A 16,995-nucleotide genomic window follows, 5' to 3' on the forward strand; every position below is an offset into this window, starting at 1 on the left:
ATTTACAGTCAGTAGAATCTATGAGAATAGAAAGGTTCAGAACTTTTGTGAAACATCACAACAGAGTTAAAAATATAATGGAAAATATAAATCAAAACTGGAAGGTGTTCAGAGATAGATGGGAGGTGTTGAGTGGAGCTGAAGGATGGGACAAAATCAAACAAACGATAACTACTGTAAAATGTATATAGTATGTATAAGTTGAAAGTAGAAGCCTAAGGGTTGTTGTTCATTAGTTTATTCCAATTAGGGGAGGGATGGTAGGGTTAGGGGAAAATAATAAAGGAAAATATATATTTTTTAAATACAGTGCAATTCTAAAATGTATCACATATTTTTCCCCTCATCAATCTACACACGATGCCCGATAATGACGAAGAGAAAACGGGTTTTTAAAAGTTTCAGCAAATATATTAAAAAGAGGTATTCAGACCCTTTGATATGAGACTCGAAATTGAGCTCCAGTACATCCTGTTTCCATTGATCATCCTTGAGATGTATTTTAAACTTAATTGGAGTCCAGCTGTGGTAAATTCAATTGATTGGACATGATTTGAAAAGGAACACACCTGTCTATATAAGGTCCCACAGTTGACAGTGCACATCAGAACAAAAACTAAGCCATGAGGTCGAAATAATTGTGGAAAAAGTGTGGGACAATTCAAGGGGTCTGAATACTTTATGAATACTCCTTACTCGAGGGGTTTTGTCTCTCTCTCCTCCCCTTCCTCCCTCGTTTCTTTCTCTTTTTCACATCGTATCTCTTTCTCTCTTCTGGTTCTCGGGGAAAGTTGGGAAATTTTGGCTCGGACTGCATGGTTTTATAAAAGCAGGGTGTCTGTCTGTCTTGATGATATTGTCTGTCTGTCGGTGTTAATGAGTGCCCTAAGATTGGATGCCAATTCCCTCATGGCTTCTTTCCTGGGTCTAATCATGTATTTCCTTTTTATTATTTCTCCTTGAGATAATACAAAAGAAAAGAAAAAGCCACAGCCTCAATACTTACTTTCTTGAATATCATTTTTTCCCCTTCAATGTATTCAATGTATTTGATATAGTGTGTGTGTGTTTAAATGTCTGCGTGTCTCCCTGTGTCTGCGCGAGTGGGTGTGTGTGTTTAAATGTCTATGTGTCTCTTTGTGTCGGCGCGAGTTCGTGTGTGTCTGTGTCTCTTTCACTACTGGTCAAAAGTTTTAGAACACCTACTCATTCAAGGGTTTTTATATTTATTTTCACTATTTTCTACATTGTGTAATAATAGTGAAGACATCACAACTATGAAATAACACATATGGAATCATGTAGTAAGCAAAAAGTGTTAAACAAATCAAAATATATTTCATATTTGAGATTCTTCAAAGGAGCCATTCTTCAAAGGCCTTGATGACAGCTTCGCACACTCTTGGCATTCTCCCATTCAGCTTCATGTGGAATTATTTTTCATGAGGATAACCAACGAGAGAGAAAATTGAGTGGTTTAACTCATTGGAAGTCTGGTTTTAATAACCTTGCATCTCCTATCATGCCATGTGACTCTGCTTTTAGAGGATTGTGGGTAATTCAAAAAGGTTTGGTTTTATTATTTTCACACAATGTTGTATGCATGTTTGAAGAAGGAAAGGGATATTTCTTTGTTAGTATTAAACTCGTTGTGCCAGGAGGTGTAATGGATCATGAACGGATATCAAAACCGTCATTCAAAGAGGACAGCACCCAGTCACACATTCGTGATTGTCAATTGAAAAGGCATGTGCAGAATCCTCAATTTTTGCAGTTTAACCTCCAGTTAGTGTTGTTCGTTTGAACACTGTGCTTTACATTGCCTTCCAAAATGGAATAAAATGGCAAACGATTAAATACAGAAAATAAAGTAAAACATCAAGACCCTAGACAGGATTCAAAACATCATAATAGTGTTTAGAAGCTTTAGAGAGAGGAAACTGCACCAAAAGAGAACGTATCTAATTCTGCACTGAACAGGACTCAAAATACCAAAATAGTATTTTCAATATTTGCCTCTCCTATATCAGAGATAAAAGAAAGGTCAGGAAATATATATATATATATATATGGTTAAAACATTATTTTTTACATTTACAGTGCATTCTGAATGTATTCAGACCCATTGACTTCTTACACATTTTTTACAGCCTTATTCTAAAATGGATTAAATACATAATTTTGCTCTTGAATCTACACATAATAGCCCATAATGACAAAGCGATAACAGGTTTTTAGAAAAAAACGAATGATCTTTATTTACATAAGTATTTAGGCCCTTTGCCAAGAGACTCGAAATTGAGCTCGGGTGCATCCTGTTTCGATTGATCATCCTTGATGTTTCTACAACTTGATTGGAGGCCACTTGTGGTACATTCAATTGATTGGACATGATTTGGAAAGGCACCGACCTGTCTATAAGGTCCCACAGTTGACAGCGCCTGTCAGAGCAAAAACCAAGCCATGAGGTCAAAGGAATTGTCCGTAGAACTCAGAGACAGGATTGTTTAGAGGCACAGACCTGGAGAAGGTCCCCAAGAACACAGTGGCCTCCATCATTGTTAAGTGGAAGAAGTTTGGAACCACCAAGCCTCTTCCTAAAGCTGTCCGCCCGGACAAACTGAGCAATCTGGGGAGAAGAGCCTTGGTCAGGGAGATGACCAAGAGTTCCTCTGTGGAGATGGGAGAACCTTCCAGAAGGACAACCATCCCTGCAGCACTCCACCAATCAGGCCTTTATGGTAGAGTGGCCAGACGGAAGCCACTCCTTAGTAAAAGCCTGCTTGGAGTTTGCCAAAAGGCACCTAAAGGACACTCAGACCATGAGAAACAAGATTCTCTGCTCTGATGAAACCAAGATTGAACTCTTTAGCCTGAATGCCAAGCGTCACGTCTGGAGGAAACCAAGTGAAGCGGTGAAGCATGGTTGTGAGACTAGTAAGAATTGAGGGAAAGATAAATACCTCAAACTGGGGCATAGGTTCACCTTCCAACAGGACAGTGACCCTAAGCACACAGCCAAGACAACGCAGGAGTGGCTTCAGGACAAGTCTCTGAATGTCCTTGAGTGGCCCAGCCAGAGCCCAGACTTGAACCCGATCTCTGGAGAGACCTGAAGATAGCTGTGCAGAGACACTCCCCATCCAATCTGACAGAGCTTGAGAGGATCTGCAGAGAAGAATGGGAGAAACTCCCCAAATACAGGTGTGCCAAGCTTGTAGTGCCATACCCAAGAAAACTTGGATGGCTGTAATCACTGCCAAAGGTGCTTCAAAAAAGTACTGAGTAAAGGGTCTGAATACTTATGTAGATGTGAAATCAGTTTTTTATTTGTAGTAATTTTGCAAAAATGTCTAAAGTTTTTGGTTTGTCTTTATGGGGTATTGTGTTTAGATTGATTAGGTAAAAGAAACTATTAAATCAATTTTAGAATAAGGCTGTAACGTACTGTAACAAAATGTGGAAAAAGTAAAAGGTTCTGAATACTTCCCGAATGCACTATGGGAGGTGTAAATTCACTCGCAGGAGACGATGAAGAAGCATCACGCTCTCCCCCTGTGTAAAGAAATTAGACTGCAGCCAACCACATCACACAAAAGTAACATGGATACCAAGACGTGGGACACACAGCAGACTGACAAACCAGCAGTGTTTCCCTGTCATCCCTCGCTTTGTGACTGACGGTAGTAGATCACTAGAATATGCATAGCGTTCATTCCAGCTGGAGATAGATATACGGACTTTATTGACTAGTGACTTTAAAACTTTTAAATGAAAAGAAGCCTAGTTAATTTATGAAGTGGAAAAAGTAGCCGGGTGACAATGTCTGTTATTGGCTGTTTAGCTGACAGCCGACGGTGCTTATTGAAAACACTGCCTTTATGTTCTCGCAGAAAATAGCTATGTTTTGTCTCTAAACAAAATCAAATTATCACAGGCAGCCGAATACTAATTCCTTGGGGAATAATATCTTTGATTTATTGCCCTAGTTCCAAGTATCTGCTCTGGTGGCGCCTGTATGGCGCTGCCTGCTGTCTGTGTTGCGGCTGTTTGCTGTGATTTTTGGACCAGGGGATACAATGCTGACAGGAGAAAATGTCCAACATGTTATTATTTCCCCTGGCTGCACATCACAAGGGCCTTGTTTGTAGCTGTGGGTGGACGGCATGCATTATGGAACAGGCTGTGGTCCTATAGCCACTCAGAGACAGACGCAGACCCGTTTCTTTCAGACAGGAAGCTCAGGCCATATATAACCACAAAGGGCATCACTCACTTGTTTGCCATCTGAAGTGAGTGTCTGTGTGTGTGTGTGTGAAAGAGAGAGGGAGAGAGCGAGAGTAAGCGCGTGTGTGTGTGTGTGTGTGTGTGTGTGTGTGTGTGTGTGTGTGTGTGTGTGTGTGTGTGTGTGTGTGTGTGTGTGTGTGTGTGTGTGTGTGTGTGTGTGTGTGTGTGTGTGTGTGTGTGTGTGTGTGTGTGTGTGTGTGTGTGTGTGTGTGTGTATTTGAGAGAAAGAGAATGTGTGTCTGCATCCTGCATGTGTGGTTGTCAAGTAGCCCTGAATGTAGGCGCATAGTACGTACAGCCTACTGTTTGAGCTCAGTCAAGATGTACTCTCCAACAGACTGTGTTTTCCCACTTTGATCTGGTTTACCCCCTCTTCTCAGATCAATTCCATTTCCTGTCCGTCCTAGATGGGCAGTAAGTATATGGTTGTTTGATGAAGAGGAGGAGGAGGGAGAGAAAAAAAAATGTTGCGTGTGCGTCTTTGTCATTATTTACATTTTGTTTGTCTATCTAGCGATGACGTGTGAGTGTGTGTGTGTGTGTATGTTGTTTCCATGGCGTGTGTTCTGTTTATACATGGGCGTCTATCAGATGTCGTGTGTCCGTGTCTGTTTGTTTACGTGTCCGTGTGTCTCTCAGTGTGTGTGTACATATGTCAAGAGTCAGCATGTGCCTCTACGTTCCACTTCTTTTTTTTATTCCTCCCTGACCCTCTCCCCTCCCCAATCAGCCAGTAACGACGAGATGGTGACGGGTCTGATGTCACCTGACTACGTGGAGATAGCCATCTACTGCATCGGGGTGTTCTTGATCGCCTGTATGGTGGTCATCGTGGTGGTGTGCCGAATGAGGAATACGGCTAAGAAGCCTGACTTTGGGAACCAGCCAGCGGTCCACAAACTCAGCAAGCAGATACCTCTGCGCCGCCAGGTAACAGAAAGTAGATAAGGGGTTACCAAGGCCTTTAACACCTGTAGAAACACAAACTCCACACACACATGCATTCATACATAATTATGTTTTCACACTGTTGTTCTGACCCGGACGAAACTCTACTGACTAGGATATTACAATTTCATGGTTTCAGCTACTATGGTGGATGTGTAACCAGGCCGGCTCAGCACAGCTTGGTTTGGCTCGGCTCGGTTTCAGATATAGCAGTGTGAAAAGCCCTATATACTCAGATTTATATGCAAATGACAGAAAATAGTCCAAAGTTTACCCAACAAGAGCGGAAAACACAAAAAAGGTTCCACCAAATTTGTACTCCTGACATAGATCTTACTCAATTGGGTTATTGTTACTCTAATTTGAGAGCCCACGAAATGTAGCTGTTCATGGGAAGTGGATTTTCATAACAATACTGTAACTAATACATCGCACTGCTTGAGGTGCTAAACCCCAGTTAACTCTACTGAAAGACAGCTAGCTACAGTGCATGGCGTCTGAGCATGTTAGCACTGTTATCCATCACCTCTAGCTCCTGCTCTAGCTCTTCTACTTCTCTGTGAGTGATGCTTTTCCCTCAAGGGGAAAAACACAAACTCCAAGAGGTACAAAAAGTGTTGGATTACATTCCTGCGAGAGACGGGTGGTTCCTGTGTCAAGGTAAGGTTAGGACGAAAGGAGATAGGAGCCCTGAGGACAATGAAAAACAGCATTATAAATGGACACATTCATCAGATTGAACGGTACTCTCTAGCACTGAGTTGTTGCTCAACTCTAATGATTACTGACATACAATTCACTCTTTTTTAAATGGAAAGGAAAATATGTTGATTTGCACAATAACAATCCATATCGGTATCATTTGATCTTTAGTTCTGGGGACACGTGCACACACACACACACACACACACACACCACACACCTACACTCCGTTTTTTTAATATGACCCGTGTATCGAGACAGGTGATCAGCCAATCCTTCTCCTACAGGTGTCAAATGACTCCAGCTCCTCGATGAACTCCAGCACTCCGTTGGTCCGCATTACCACACGACGCAGCTCGGCTGGCCACGACGACCCCATCCCAGAGTATGACCTCCCTGAGGACCCACGCTGGGAGTTCTCCAGAGACAGGTGAGGGACAGAGACAGGAACCGAAGTAGGAATAGGGAGGGCGGGGGGGTATAGGGTGTGGCACCTCATCGGTATGGCTGCATTTCAGGCTTCCTACATAGCAGGCGCTCGGGCAAACTCCCGCAACGCCTTGATACGTGCAACATAGGTCATTTTGTCTTTCAATCATTGGTTAATTTGTGTTGCTTAACTGCTTCACAGACCCCCTGGAATGTGGCCTACAGTGGCTTTACCCTCAGGTATTTCTCTGAGAATCGGTGAGGCCCAAGGCTGGCTGCATACTGTTGTAAGCTGCACTCAGTGAGGTTTTTGCTCAGTTGGAATGGACAGTATTTCTACCTAACTTCAAACACCTCCAGAAATGAATTCAGTGCAGGGTCCCATTTGGAAGAGCATGAGGCAGTGTTTTCGCAATTTAAAGTGAAAGTTGCTCCTTACTTAATTGTCTCCTAACTATATGCATTATAGTAGCAGATTTACCCCCCTTCACGGTATAATGATGGCAACTTATGCAAACATTTAGCTAACTGATTGTATCGGTAGGCTGTTACATGAGGCACTATTGTTGTCTGGTGTAATATACCATTAAGCACCATTGAACATGGTTTATTATCTGTAATGATTAACCAGTGAGTAATGGCTATGACTGTGATAAAGAACAATGAGTCGTTTCTGAGTACTACACTGTACCAGGGTAGTGTTCATTAGGCACAAAACTGAAGAATGAGGGACTGAAAGAGGAAGGGACAACCTGGACTTGTCCAATATGCAACCCTAATTTTTGTTTTCCATTGCAAAATGTTTTCAAATGTTGAGCCTAATGATCAGGACCCCGTGTTGAAAAAGTTTAAACAAAATTGGGATTGTACATTTTTTTTTTTGCCTATAAAAACAATGTTAGTTGTTGCAGTTATCACAAAACTACCACTAACAAGTCCTCATCATAAAGGGGAAAATACAAAAACAAACAAATACCCCAAACAACAATGCTGTAATATTAGGAGGATCCATTTTATTATTTTAGCTAGTTTATTAACCAGAGATGTAATGCAGGAAGGTAAGAGAAGCTCAAACAGGGAGCGAGGGAGGTGTGCATCTGTGAGTGACGAGGGGAGCAGGAAGGGGGAGAGAGATAGCAACCAAGTGGACTCGCGCTGGTAGACTTACTAATTGCTTGGTATTTATCATCTCATCTGAATACATAGTACCTGTCTTGACTGCATCAAACCGAGAGACGCGAGCTGAAAAGCAAGAGCAGCAACACCATAAATGATAACATTTTCTCTTCTCGGGAAACGCGATGGAGACCGTCTGGTTTGTGAATTCACATGGAGTTTTATGCATTTGTCTCATTGTTTTAACGGAAAACAGATAAAACATTACTGTTTAAACATTAACAAAATGTTTCCATGTATCACATCCCGAGGGTGTGTGTCATGGCTATAGTCTGTCTGTTTGTGCTGTGACTGTTTGCTTTGCCTCATACCAGAACAGTTAGTCCCTACGAGTTGAACTAATGGCCTCAGTCAGCTTCAGTGGAAAGTGTCAGCCTTAGGGACACAACACTTACACATGCAGTGCATTCGGAAAAGTATTCAGACCCCTTGACCGTTTCAACATTTTGTTACGTTACAGCCTTATTCAAAAATGGATTCACACATTTTGCTGCCACCACCATGCTTCACCGTAGTGTAACGGTTTTGACTTGAGGTTATTATTTATAGGGGTGCCAGGTAGGTTGTGCCTACCAGAGAAAACATTGGTTTCTCCTTTTAGTTTGGGTGGGAATGAGTCCCATCTGGTCCGTCAAGTCTACACCAATACAAAGGACTTATGTAAAAGTCAGGATGGAAATAGACTGTTCATAAACCCTTAAAACATTGGAAAGAACTTCAAAAACAACTATATTCTTTTGCGTGGGTTGTATTAACAACATCAATGATTACACACACATATAATAATATAACACAATGAGTTCTGGTTCCTCCAGAAATGTCCTGTACCTCGGGCCTAAAAAGAGTCCAGCCCGGTAAAGGAGTTCAGTGAACTCAAGTGACCTTTGTCACGCAATCATTGTCCGTTCATTCAGTGTAGCGTAAACACAGTATTAAACATACCATCAATATAACAATTATTTTACCACAGAACTTAAAGCGTATCAACTCTTACTAAGTCCTCAACTACAACTAACTACATAAATCATCACAGTATACCTCACATCAAAACAAATGAAATACCGTATACAAAAAGGTGGTAGTCAGTCGGTCAGTCAGACAATCCAATCCGCCAATAGATCTCCAGCGGAGAAAGGCCACGAAGAACGGAGAGGTGTAGTCCACGGACGCAAAGAGTGGATCCGATCCTGGGTAAACTCTCTTAGGCTACAAAACACACGTTTAACGGCAACAAAACAAACGGAATAGAGAAGCTTCGGGAACTGAGGGTTGAACACATCCTCAGTCACGTCTCCATCACAACCCCACTTTTGCGCAGCTGATGCTGGCTATTTAATTGGGAATTAAAGGGAAAGCGCCCTATTGGAAGGAGAAGCACTGAGACGGTTCAGAAAAATTCAGGGCCGTCACAGTAGGGATGGTGCCAGGTTTCCTCTAGACTTGACACTTAGCATTCAGGCCAAGGAGTTCAATCTTGGTGTCATCAGACCAGAGAATCTTGTTTCTCATGGTCTCAGAGTCCTTTAGGTGTCTTTTGGCATATTTCAAGTGGGCTGTCATGTGCCTTTTACTGAGGAGTGGCTTCCATCTGGTCACTTTACCATAACGGCCTGATTGGTGGAGAGCTGCAGAGATGGTTATCCTTCTGGAAGGTCCTCCCATCTCCACAGAGGAACTCTGGAGCTCTGTCAGGGTGACCATTGTGTTCTTGGTCACCTCCCTCATCAAGGCCCTCCCCCGATTGCTCAGTTTGGCCAGGTGGCCAGCTCTAGGAAGAGCCTCGGTGGTTCCAAACTTCTTCCACTTAAGAATGATGGAGGCCGCTGTGTTCTTGGGGACCTTAAATGCTGCATAAATGTTTTGGTACTTTTCCCCAGGTCTGTGCCCTCGACACAATCCCGTCTCCACACTTTTTCCACAATTCTTTCGACCTCATGGCTTAGTTTTTGTTCTGACATGCACTGTCAACTGTGGGACCTTATATAGACATGTGTCTATGCCTTTCCAAATCATGTCCAATCAATTGAATTTACCAGAGGTGGACTCCAATGAAGTTGTAGAAACATCTCAAGGATGATCAATGGAAACAGGATGCACCTGAGCTCAATTTTGAGTCTCATAGCAAAGGGTCTGAATACATATGTAAATAAGGTATTCCATTATATATTTGCAAAAACTTCAACAAACCTGTTTTCGCTTTGTCATTATGGGGTATTGTGTGTAGATTGATAAAACAAAATGTGTGAATCCATTTTAGACTAAGGCTGTAACGTAAAAAAAATGTGGAAGAAGGGGTCTGAATACTTCCCGAATGCACTGTAATGATTTAGCTGTGGTGAGGTCTTTTGTTGTTAAGCAATATGGAAAACCCAGGCCGTAAAGCACACTCTGGCTCTTTGGTTATTAACATGCCTTCACATGTGGTGTAACGCCAAGCCATGTTAGTGTGAATATTTAACAGTAGAGGATCAAAAGCATTCCCAGAAGAATTCCCTTATCTCTGAAAAGCATTTCTCATGTGTTCTTTTCTGTACTCGGGATTGTCTGTTTGCGCGCTAGTAGAATTGAAGTTACATGGCAATAAAAGTGACCAAGTCAGTTCTAGCAAATGTAATTGATGTGTCAATGAAAGGAACTGTTTGTGCTGTGTGAGTTATGGATGGAAAGCAAACGTTTTGCGAAAATTCAAAATGTTCTCCTTAGCATGCTCAGTTGAGCCCTTTCTCTCTCTCTCTCTCTCTTTTTCTGTCTGTGTGTGTGTGTCTCTCTCAAGCTTTTCTCTCTCTCTCTCTCTCTCTCTCTCTCTTTCATTCATCTCTGTCCCCCTCCGCTCCTCCTCTGTCATTCCCAAGTGCCCCAGGGGCCGTGTTGTAAATGCACAACATTCAGGAATGCTAACGTTTGTGGTGGCGTGAAAGGAAAAATAACATTGATTATGTGTGGTGGGCCAGTGCAGAATGGGTGCCATTGAGCTAGTGGTGGGGTAGTTGGGAAGCATGTATGTGGACAGAATAGGGATTGTGTTTCTGTGATGGGGTGCTGGCCTCAGGCCCCTGAGCCAGTGTGAATGTTTAGACAGCCGCAGGACTGGGCTGCAGGGGTGGGGCCACCATCTTTCAATCAAACTAAGATCAGAGGGTCAATCTATGACCAAAGAGTCATAGGTCAGGGAGGTGTTGTGACCATGAGTAATAGTGGTGTGTGTGTGTGTGTGTGTGTGTGTGTGTGTGTGTGTGTGTGTGTGTGTGTGTGTGTGTGTGTGTGTGTGTGTGTGTGTGTGTGTGTGTGTGTGTGTGTGTGTGTGTGTGTGTAAAGGAGAACTATTAGACATTCTATGTGTAGCTATTCAGACCTTTCTCTTACAAAGTTTTCCAGAATTTTATGCAAACTGAGTGAGTGACTTACTTAGATTTACAAGTCGGAAGTTTACATACACTTAGGTTGGAGAAATTAAAACTCGTTTTTCAACCACTCAAGTTGGTTAGGACATCTACTTTGTGCATGACAGGCAGTGAGTTTGAAGGTAGGCCTTGAAATACATCCACAGGTACACCTCCAATTGACTCAAATGATGTAAATTAGCCTATCAGAAGCTTCTAAATCCATGACTTAATTTTCTGGAATTTTCCAAGCTGTTTAAAGGCACAGTCAACTTAGTGTATGTAACCTTCTGACCACCTGGTATTGTGATACAGTGAATTATAAGTGAAATAATCTGTCTGTAAACAATTGTTGGAAAAATGACTTGTGTCATGCACAAAGTAGATGTCCTAACCGACTTTCCAAAACTATAGTTTGTAAAGAAGAAATTTGTTGAGTGGTTGAAAAATGAGTTTTAATGACTCCAACCTAAGTGTATGTAAACTTCTGACTTCAACGGTATATAAAATCATATTAAAACAGGGTACTACACAAGAAACCATTATTTAGAGGATCAGAGGATCCTTAGCTTCTTAAAAAAAGCTGTGGATTGTTTTAAAGCTGTGATTGTTAAGTTGCAAATGTCAGTGAATGACAGGCACAGCCAGGCATATCGCAATATTACAAAATACAATCGCGGGAAAACTTAGTTTGGATAGCAATTGGCTATTGAGATGTAAGTAGAAGACAATTAAAACACTAGTCTTTTCGTTATCTAAATTCTCAACTTAATTGAGCGAACAGTATTGATTGGTGATTGAATTTTTCGCGATTGAGTTATTAGCCTAAGTTATGACTATCCAATTTACTCAGCTGACTATTTCTATTGTGATCTTACATAAGCCTGCAAATGTGATGATGCATGGAATGCTTTATATTTTTTATGGTGAAAATTTGCTTCCCAAAACCTGAGTCTATGAGCAAGACAGTTAGGCCTATATGCGCTAATGTTTTTCCATTGTCTATATGCACTGTTGTGTGCCCCTGTTGGCTGTCAGTTAGGTCAATGACTGTGTACATATGCAACGCCAGTCACTGACACCTGTAATTCCATGATTGTTACAGCCCTAGTGTGAAACATGTTAATTCCTTAGTGATGTGGACACGGCGGAACTTGAAGCTCTTGATCCGCTCCACTACAGCCCCATCGATGTGGATGGAGGCATGGTCGCACCTCTTTTCCTGTAGTCCACGATTAGCTCCTTTGTCTTGCTGACATTGAGGGAGAGATTGTTGTCCTGTCACACTGTCAGGTCTCTGACCTCCTACCTATAGGCTGCCTCATTGTCATTGGTGATCAGTCCTACCACCGTCAAGCCGTCAGAAAACTTGATGGTGTTGGAGTCGTGCGTGGCAACGCAGTCATGGGTGAACAGGGAGTAGAGGACGGGGCTAAACATCCACCCCTGAGGGGCCTCCATGTTGATGGTCAGCATGTCAGATAGGCTGTTGCCTACCCTCACCACCTGGGGAGGCCTGTCAGGAAGTCCAGGATTCAGTTGTAGAGGGAGGTGTTTGGTCCCAGGAACCTGAGCTTGGTGATGAGTTTGGAGGGGACTATGGTGTTGAATGAGCTGTAGTCAATGAACAGCATTATCACATAGGTATTCCTTTTGTCTAGGTGGGAGAGGGCAGTGTGGAGTGAAATAGAGATTGCGTCATCTGTGGATCTGTTGGGGCGGTTTTCGAATTGGAGTGGGTGTCTGGGAGGATGGTGCTGATGTGAGCCATGACCAGTCTTTCAGCGAATTCCTTGGCTATAGATGTTAGTGCTACGTGGCGATCGTCATTTAGGCAGGTTACCTTGGCGTTCTTGTGCACGTGGACTATGGTGGTATGCATGAAACAAGTTGGTATTACCGACTGGGTCAGAGAGAGGTTGTTAACCTTGTGATTGTTAACCTGTTTAAAGGTATTACATCGGAAAGCGAGATCACACTGTCATCCGGAGCAGCTGGTGCTCTCATACATGGTTCAGCATTGCTTACCTCAAAGCGAGGATAGCTTGTTAGGTGTGGAAACACTGTTGCTTTTATGTATTTTGTTTTGTTGCTTTTTGTGCTATTGCTTTGTCTGCATGCTACGTGTCGCTTGTCCTATGTTGCTCTGAATGTGCTCACTGCTGATTGTCTGGATTGTTATTGTAATTGTTTTTAATAACCTGCCCAGGGACTGGGGTTGAAAATCTGCTGGCTGGCTAAAACCAGCACTTTTACTGAAACATTGATAAATATGCACTGTCCCTCTAAAAAAAATTAAATAAACTCAATAGAAGTCTGGTAGGCTCGTGTCACTGGGCATCTCACCGCTGGGTTTCCCTTTGTAAATCCGTGATAGTTTGCAAGCCCTGCCACATCCGTTGAGTGTCAGAACCGGCGTAGTAGGATTCGTTCTGAGTCTTGTATTGATGCTTTGCCTGTTTGATGTTTCGTCAGAGGTCGTAGTGGGGTTTCACATAGACGTCCGGATTAATGTCCCTCCTTGAAAGCGGCAGCTCTTGCCTTTAGCTCAGTATGGATGTTGCGAGTAATCCATGGCTTCTGGTTGGGATACGTACGGTCACTATGAAGATGTGGTCATCGTTGCACTTATTAATGAATCTGATGTTATCAGATCAATCCTGTATCAGGGCATTATGTCCCTACCACCCTGGCACAGTCCACTGCCACCACATCGAGCCAATTAAGCACTCACACAACCTGATTGAAATGGAGAGGAAGTGGCAGAGAGAGCGAGAGAGAGAGGAGCGTGGAAAACGCTGGCCTAGTGCCTGTTCGCTCTCTGTTTACCTCTCTTTCTCGTTCTCTTTATCTCCGTCTTGCAATTGCTTTCTCAATCTCGCTCTCTTGTTCTCTCTCTGTCACTCTCCTTTCTCTCTCGAATATGACTCAGGTGTTTGAACATGAACTGTTTCTCTAACGTTTCCCCATTTCTCCTCTACAGGTTGACTCTGGGCAAGCCGTTGGGCGAGGGCTGCTTTGGCCAGGTGGTGATGGCTGAAGCGTTAGGCATCGATAAGGACAAGCCGAAGGAGGCCATCACAGTGGCCGTGAAGATGCTGAAAGGTACGTGTGAGTGTGTGGGTTGGGGTTTATGTTGTGGCTGGGGTGTGTACATGGGTGTGTTTACTTATTTATGTCTTATGTACACTACATACACTGGCTATATGTGCCTACGTGTGTGTGTACCTGTATGTAGGGGTTGTCGAGGTGGGGCTTGGGGGCCCAGGTAATGGTGCTGACAGCGGAATAAATCCAATGCCATTGTGTCTGACTGACTGGTCGCCTCGATCAGACCCATGAAACAGAGACTCATGTGCTGTTGGAGACAATACCTTCAGATTGACTGAATGTCTTTTAAGTCCCTGGCTGCTGAAAGAATAGAGGCCTGTGTTTAGTAGTCAAACTGCTATAATGTAATCTAGACCACCGCTGTCAGTGAAGCATGCTAAATAACGGCACAGATTAAGCTTGTCTGCTTGGCCTGTAGGACAGACGGGCTGGGGCGTCCTGGATTATGGGGAAAGAGATGTGGGTAGTGTGTGTGCGTGCGCTTGTCTCTCTCTATGCATGAATACGTTTGTGTGTGTGTGATTTTTTTTTTTTTAAATGTGTGTCTGTTTTGTCCTCTACAGTATATTGATGCCTTGTTTCCCCCTCCAGACGATGCTACAGAGAAAGACCTGTCTGACCTTGTGTCAGAGATGGAGATGATGAAGATGATTGGGAAACACAAGAACATCATCAACCTACTAGGGGCCTGTACACAAGATGGTGAGTATGAGGGGCTTTACCTTAAAGGGACAATCCACCCAAAACCACAAATTTGTATGATTAACAGTGCGAAAACAAATATTTTTTTGTGAACTAAACTTTCCTTTTGCCGTTATAACAACGTTGTTAGCAAAATGTGAAAATCATTGTGTAAATCTGTTCCAGCTCAAGTCGACTACAAAACCCACAATGCAATGCTCTCTCTGGGCTGGCTGGCTAGCTAGCTAGCAAACATAGCTACACACAATAATACCAAAGTCAATATCAGCATGTGGAGCTAGCTAGCTGTAAAATGGCATCAACAAACTGGACGATCGATTTACCCTTGGTATATTTTTCTATGATACTACTATGGATACTTTTATTCATATCCTGGTACCACTATGATACTTTCGCTTATACCATCCCATAGTCTGAATCATGGAAATGTACCATGGTTTTGGCTTTGAAGTATGATGGTACTGCCATGCACCTAAGTAATACCATGGTATTGCATAATTTATACCATGGTAAATGTGGATCATTGAAATACAATTGTTTTAACCTGCATTATACATTATACCATTATACCATACCAACGCACAATTATGATAAATGGTAACCGTAATTATCATAAGGTACCATCTTTATTAATTGTGGCAGTATAATGCATTAAATAAAAAAAATAAACCTCCCAAGGTAAAAAGAGGTTGTTTGGTATTATATTGATTAATTTATATACCAGTGTGGACACGTTTCTGATAAAGTCATTGTTGGTCCTAGTTTGTCTGTAACATCAAAAGAAAAAGGGAAATAGTTAGTGTGAAAAAGGGGTAGTACTTTCTGTATATGCCTAGTTAGTAAGTCAGTTGAACGAGAGAGCCAACTGAAGAGAGAACTAGGCCTACGCTTTGCCATTGCAGAGTGAGTAGTACATTTTGCATTTTCTGAGTACCATAAATTACTATTATTTTGGTCACTTTACCTGAAAAACGTTGGGACACAGACCATCATAATGCATTGTAAACAACTACCATGCTTTCGTGTTTCACTACATGCTGCTAGTACAAAACATTAGTATTTTTTGAAAAATATAGAATGTTTTTGTGGTCACTACCATGGCAGGAAAATACAATGGTATTGGTACAAATACCATGATATTTTCCTGCCATGGTATTACAATGAATAAAATAGCATGATACTATAATGTTTTTGGTTCACTACCAGGCAGCAAAATACCATTGTATTGCAACAGTACCATGGTATTTTCCTGCCATGGTAGTGACCAAAAAAACATTATAGTACCATACCATTTTTATTTTTTTCATTGTACTACCATGGTACATTTTTGTAAGGGTAGGAGTCTCTCAACGAGTTCAACTTGCAGTTTGTCTCTGCCCCAGAGCGAGTGCAGAGTATGTTGCTATGTCAATAATGGCCCTGTCCCGCATTTCCCACAAACACACACAGGGTGCATTGCAAGATGTAACTTTAAGGAGAAACTGAGTTGGGAAAATTAGGTACCGTAATTGCTGGACTATTAAGCACACCTGAATATAAACCGCACCCACTGAATTATTAAAAAATATGTATTTTGTACATAAATACGCCGCACATATCTATAAGCCGCAGGTGCCTACCGGTACATTGAAACAAATGAACTTGGTCACTATCTTCCTCCTCCTGTGCACTGAAACCACTGAAGCCATCTCCTTCAGTGTCGGAGATGAATAGCCTCAGAATTGCTTCATCCAATGTTGGATCGGTTTCATTGTCGCTCTCGTCACTTTCATCCGAAGACAAATACCCCGCTGAGCTCATGCTGCCCCTTCAACACGCAGCAGTCCAGCCTTTCGAAACCCGTTGATGATAGTGGATTTTTTGACAATGCTCCACGCTGTCAGGACCCACTGGCAGACTTGACCATAAGTTGCTCTTCGCATGCGGCCCGTTTTAGTGAAGGATTTCTCCCCACTTGTCATCCAAGACTCCCAATGAACAAGGAGCGCCACCTTAAATGCACAATTTACACTGATGTCGAGTGGCTGCAAATACTTTGGGCCATCTGCTTTTCTTCCCTCTGAAAGCCTTTGTTGTCTTTTTGCACTGAGTCAGTTCCTCACGCTGCTGTTTCCAACGTCTTATCATCGACTCATTAAGGCCAAGCTCCCGTGCAGCAGCTCTATTTCCTTTTCCAACAGCCAGATCGATTGCCTTCAACTTGAAAGCTGCATCATATGCATTTCTCCGTGTCTTCGCCATGATGAGGGTGAAAAATAAG

At 42.5% G+C, this 16,995-nt stretch overlaps 1 protein-coding gene across 7 annotated transcripts in view; it reads left to right on the top strand.

The window, feature by feature from the left end:
* The window catches only part of LOC118369377 (fibroblast growth factor receptor 2-like), a 114,265-nt gene that overhangs the window by 53,324 nt on the left and 43,946 nt on the right, over positions 1-16,995 (top strand). For 5 of the 7 annotated variants that reach the window (XM_052498274.1, XM_052498271.1, XM_052498276.1 and 2 more), the window contains 4 exons: positions 5,018-5,223; positions 6,225-6,367; positions 13,906-14,027; positions 14,625-14,735. In XM_052498274.1, coding sequence (XP_052354234.1) covers positions 5,018-5,223; positions 6,225-6,367; positions 13,906-14,027; positions 14,625-14,735 — 582 coding nt within the window. The remainder of the gene's footprint in view (positions 1-5,017; positions 5,224-6,224; positions 6,368-13,905; positions 14,028-14,624; positions 14,736-16,995) is intronic. The other 2 variants (XM_052498275.1, XM_052498273.1) reach the window with 1 other exon arrangement.

This window comes from Oncorhynchus keta, chromosome 36, assembly GCF_023373465.1.
Source record: "Oncorhynchus keta strain PuntledgeMale-10-30-2019 chromosome 36, Oket_V2, whole genome shotgun sequence".
Lineage (NCBI taxonomy): Eukaryota > Metazoa > Chordata > Actinopteri > Salmoniformes > Salmonidae > Oncorhynchus > Oncorhynchus keta.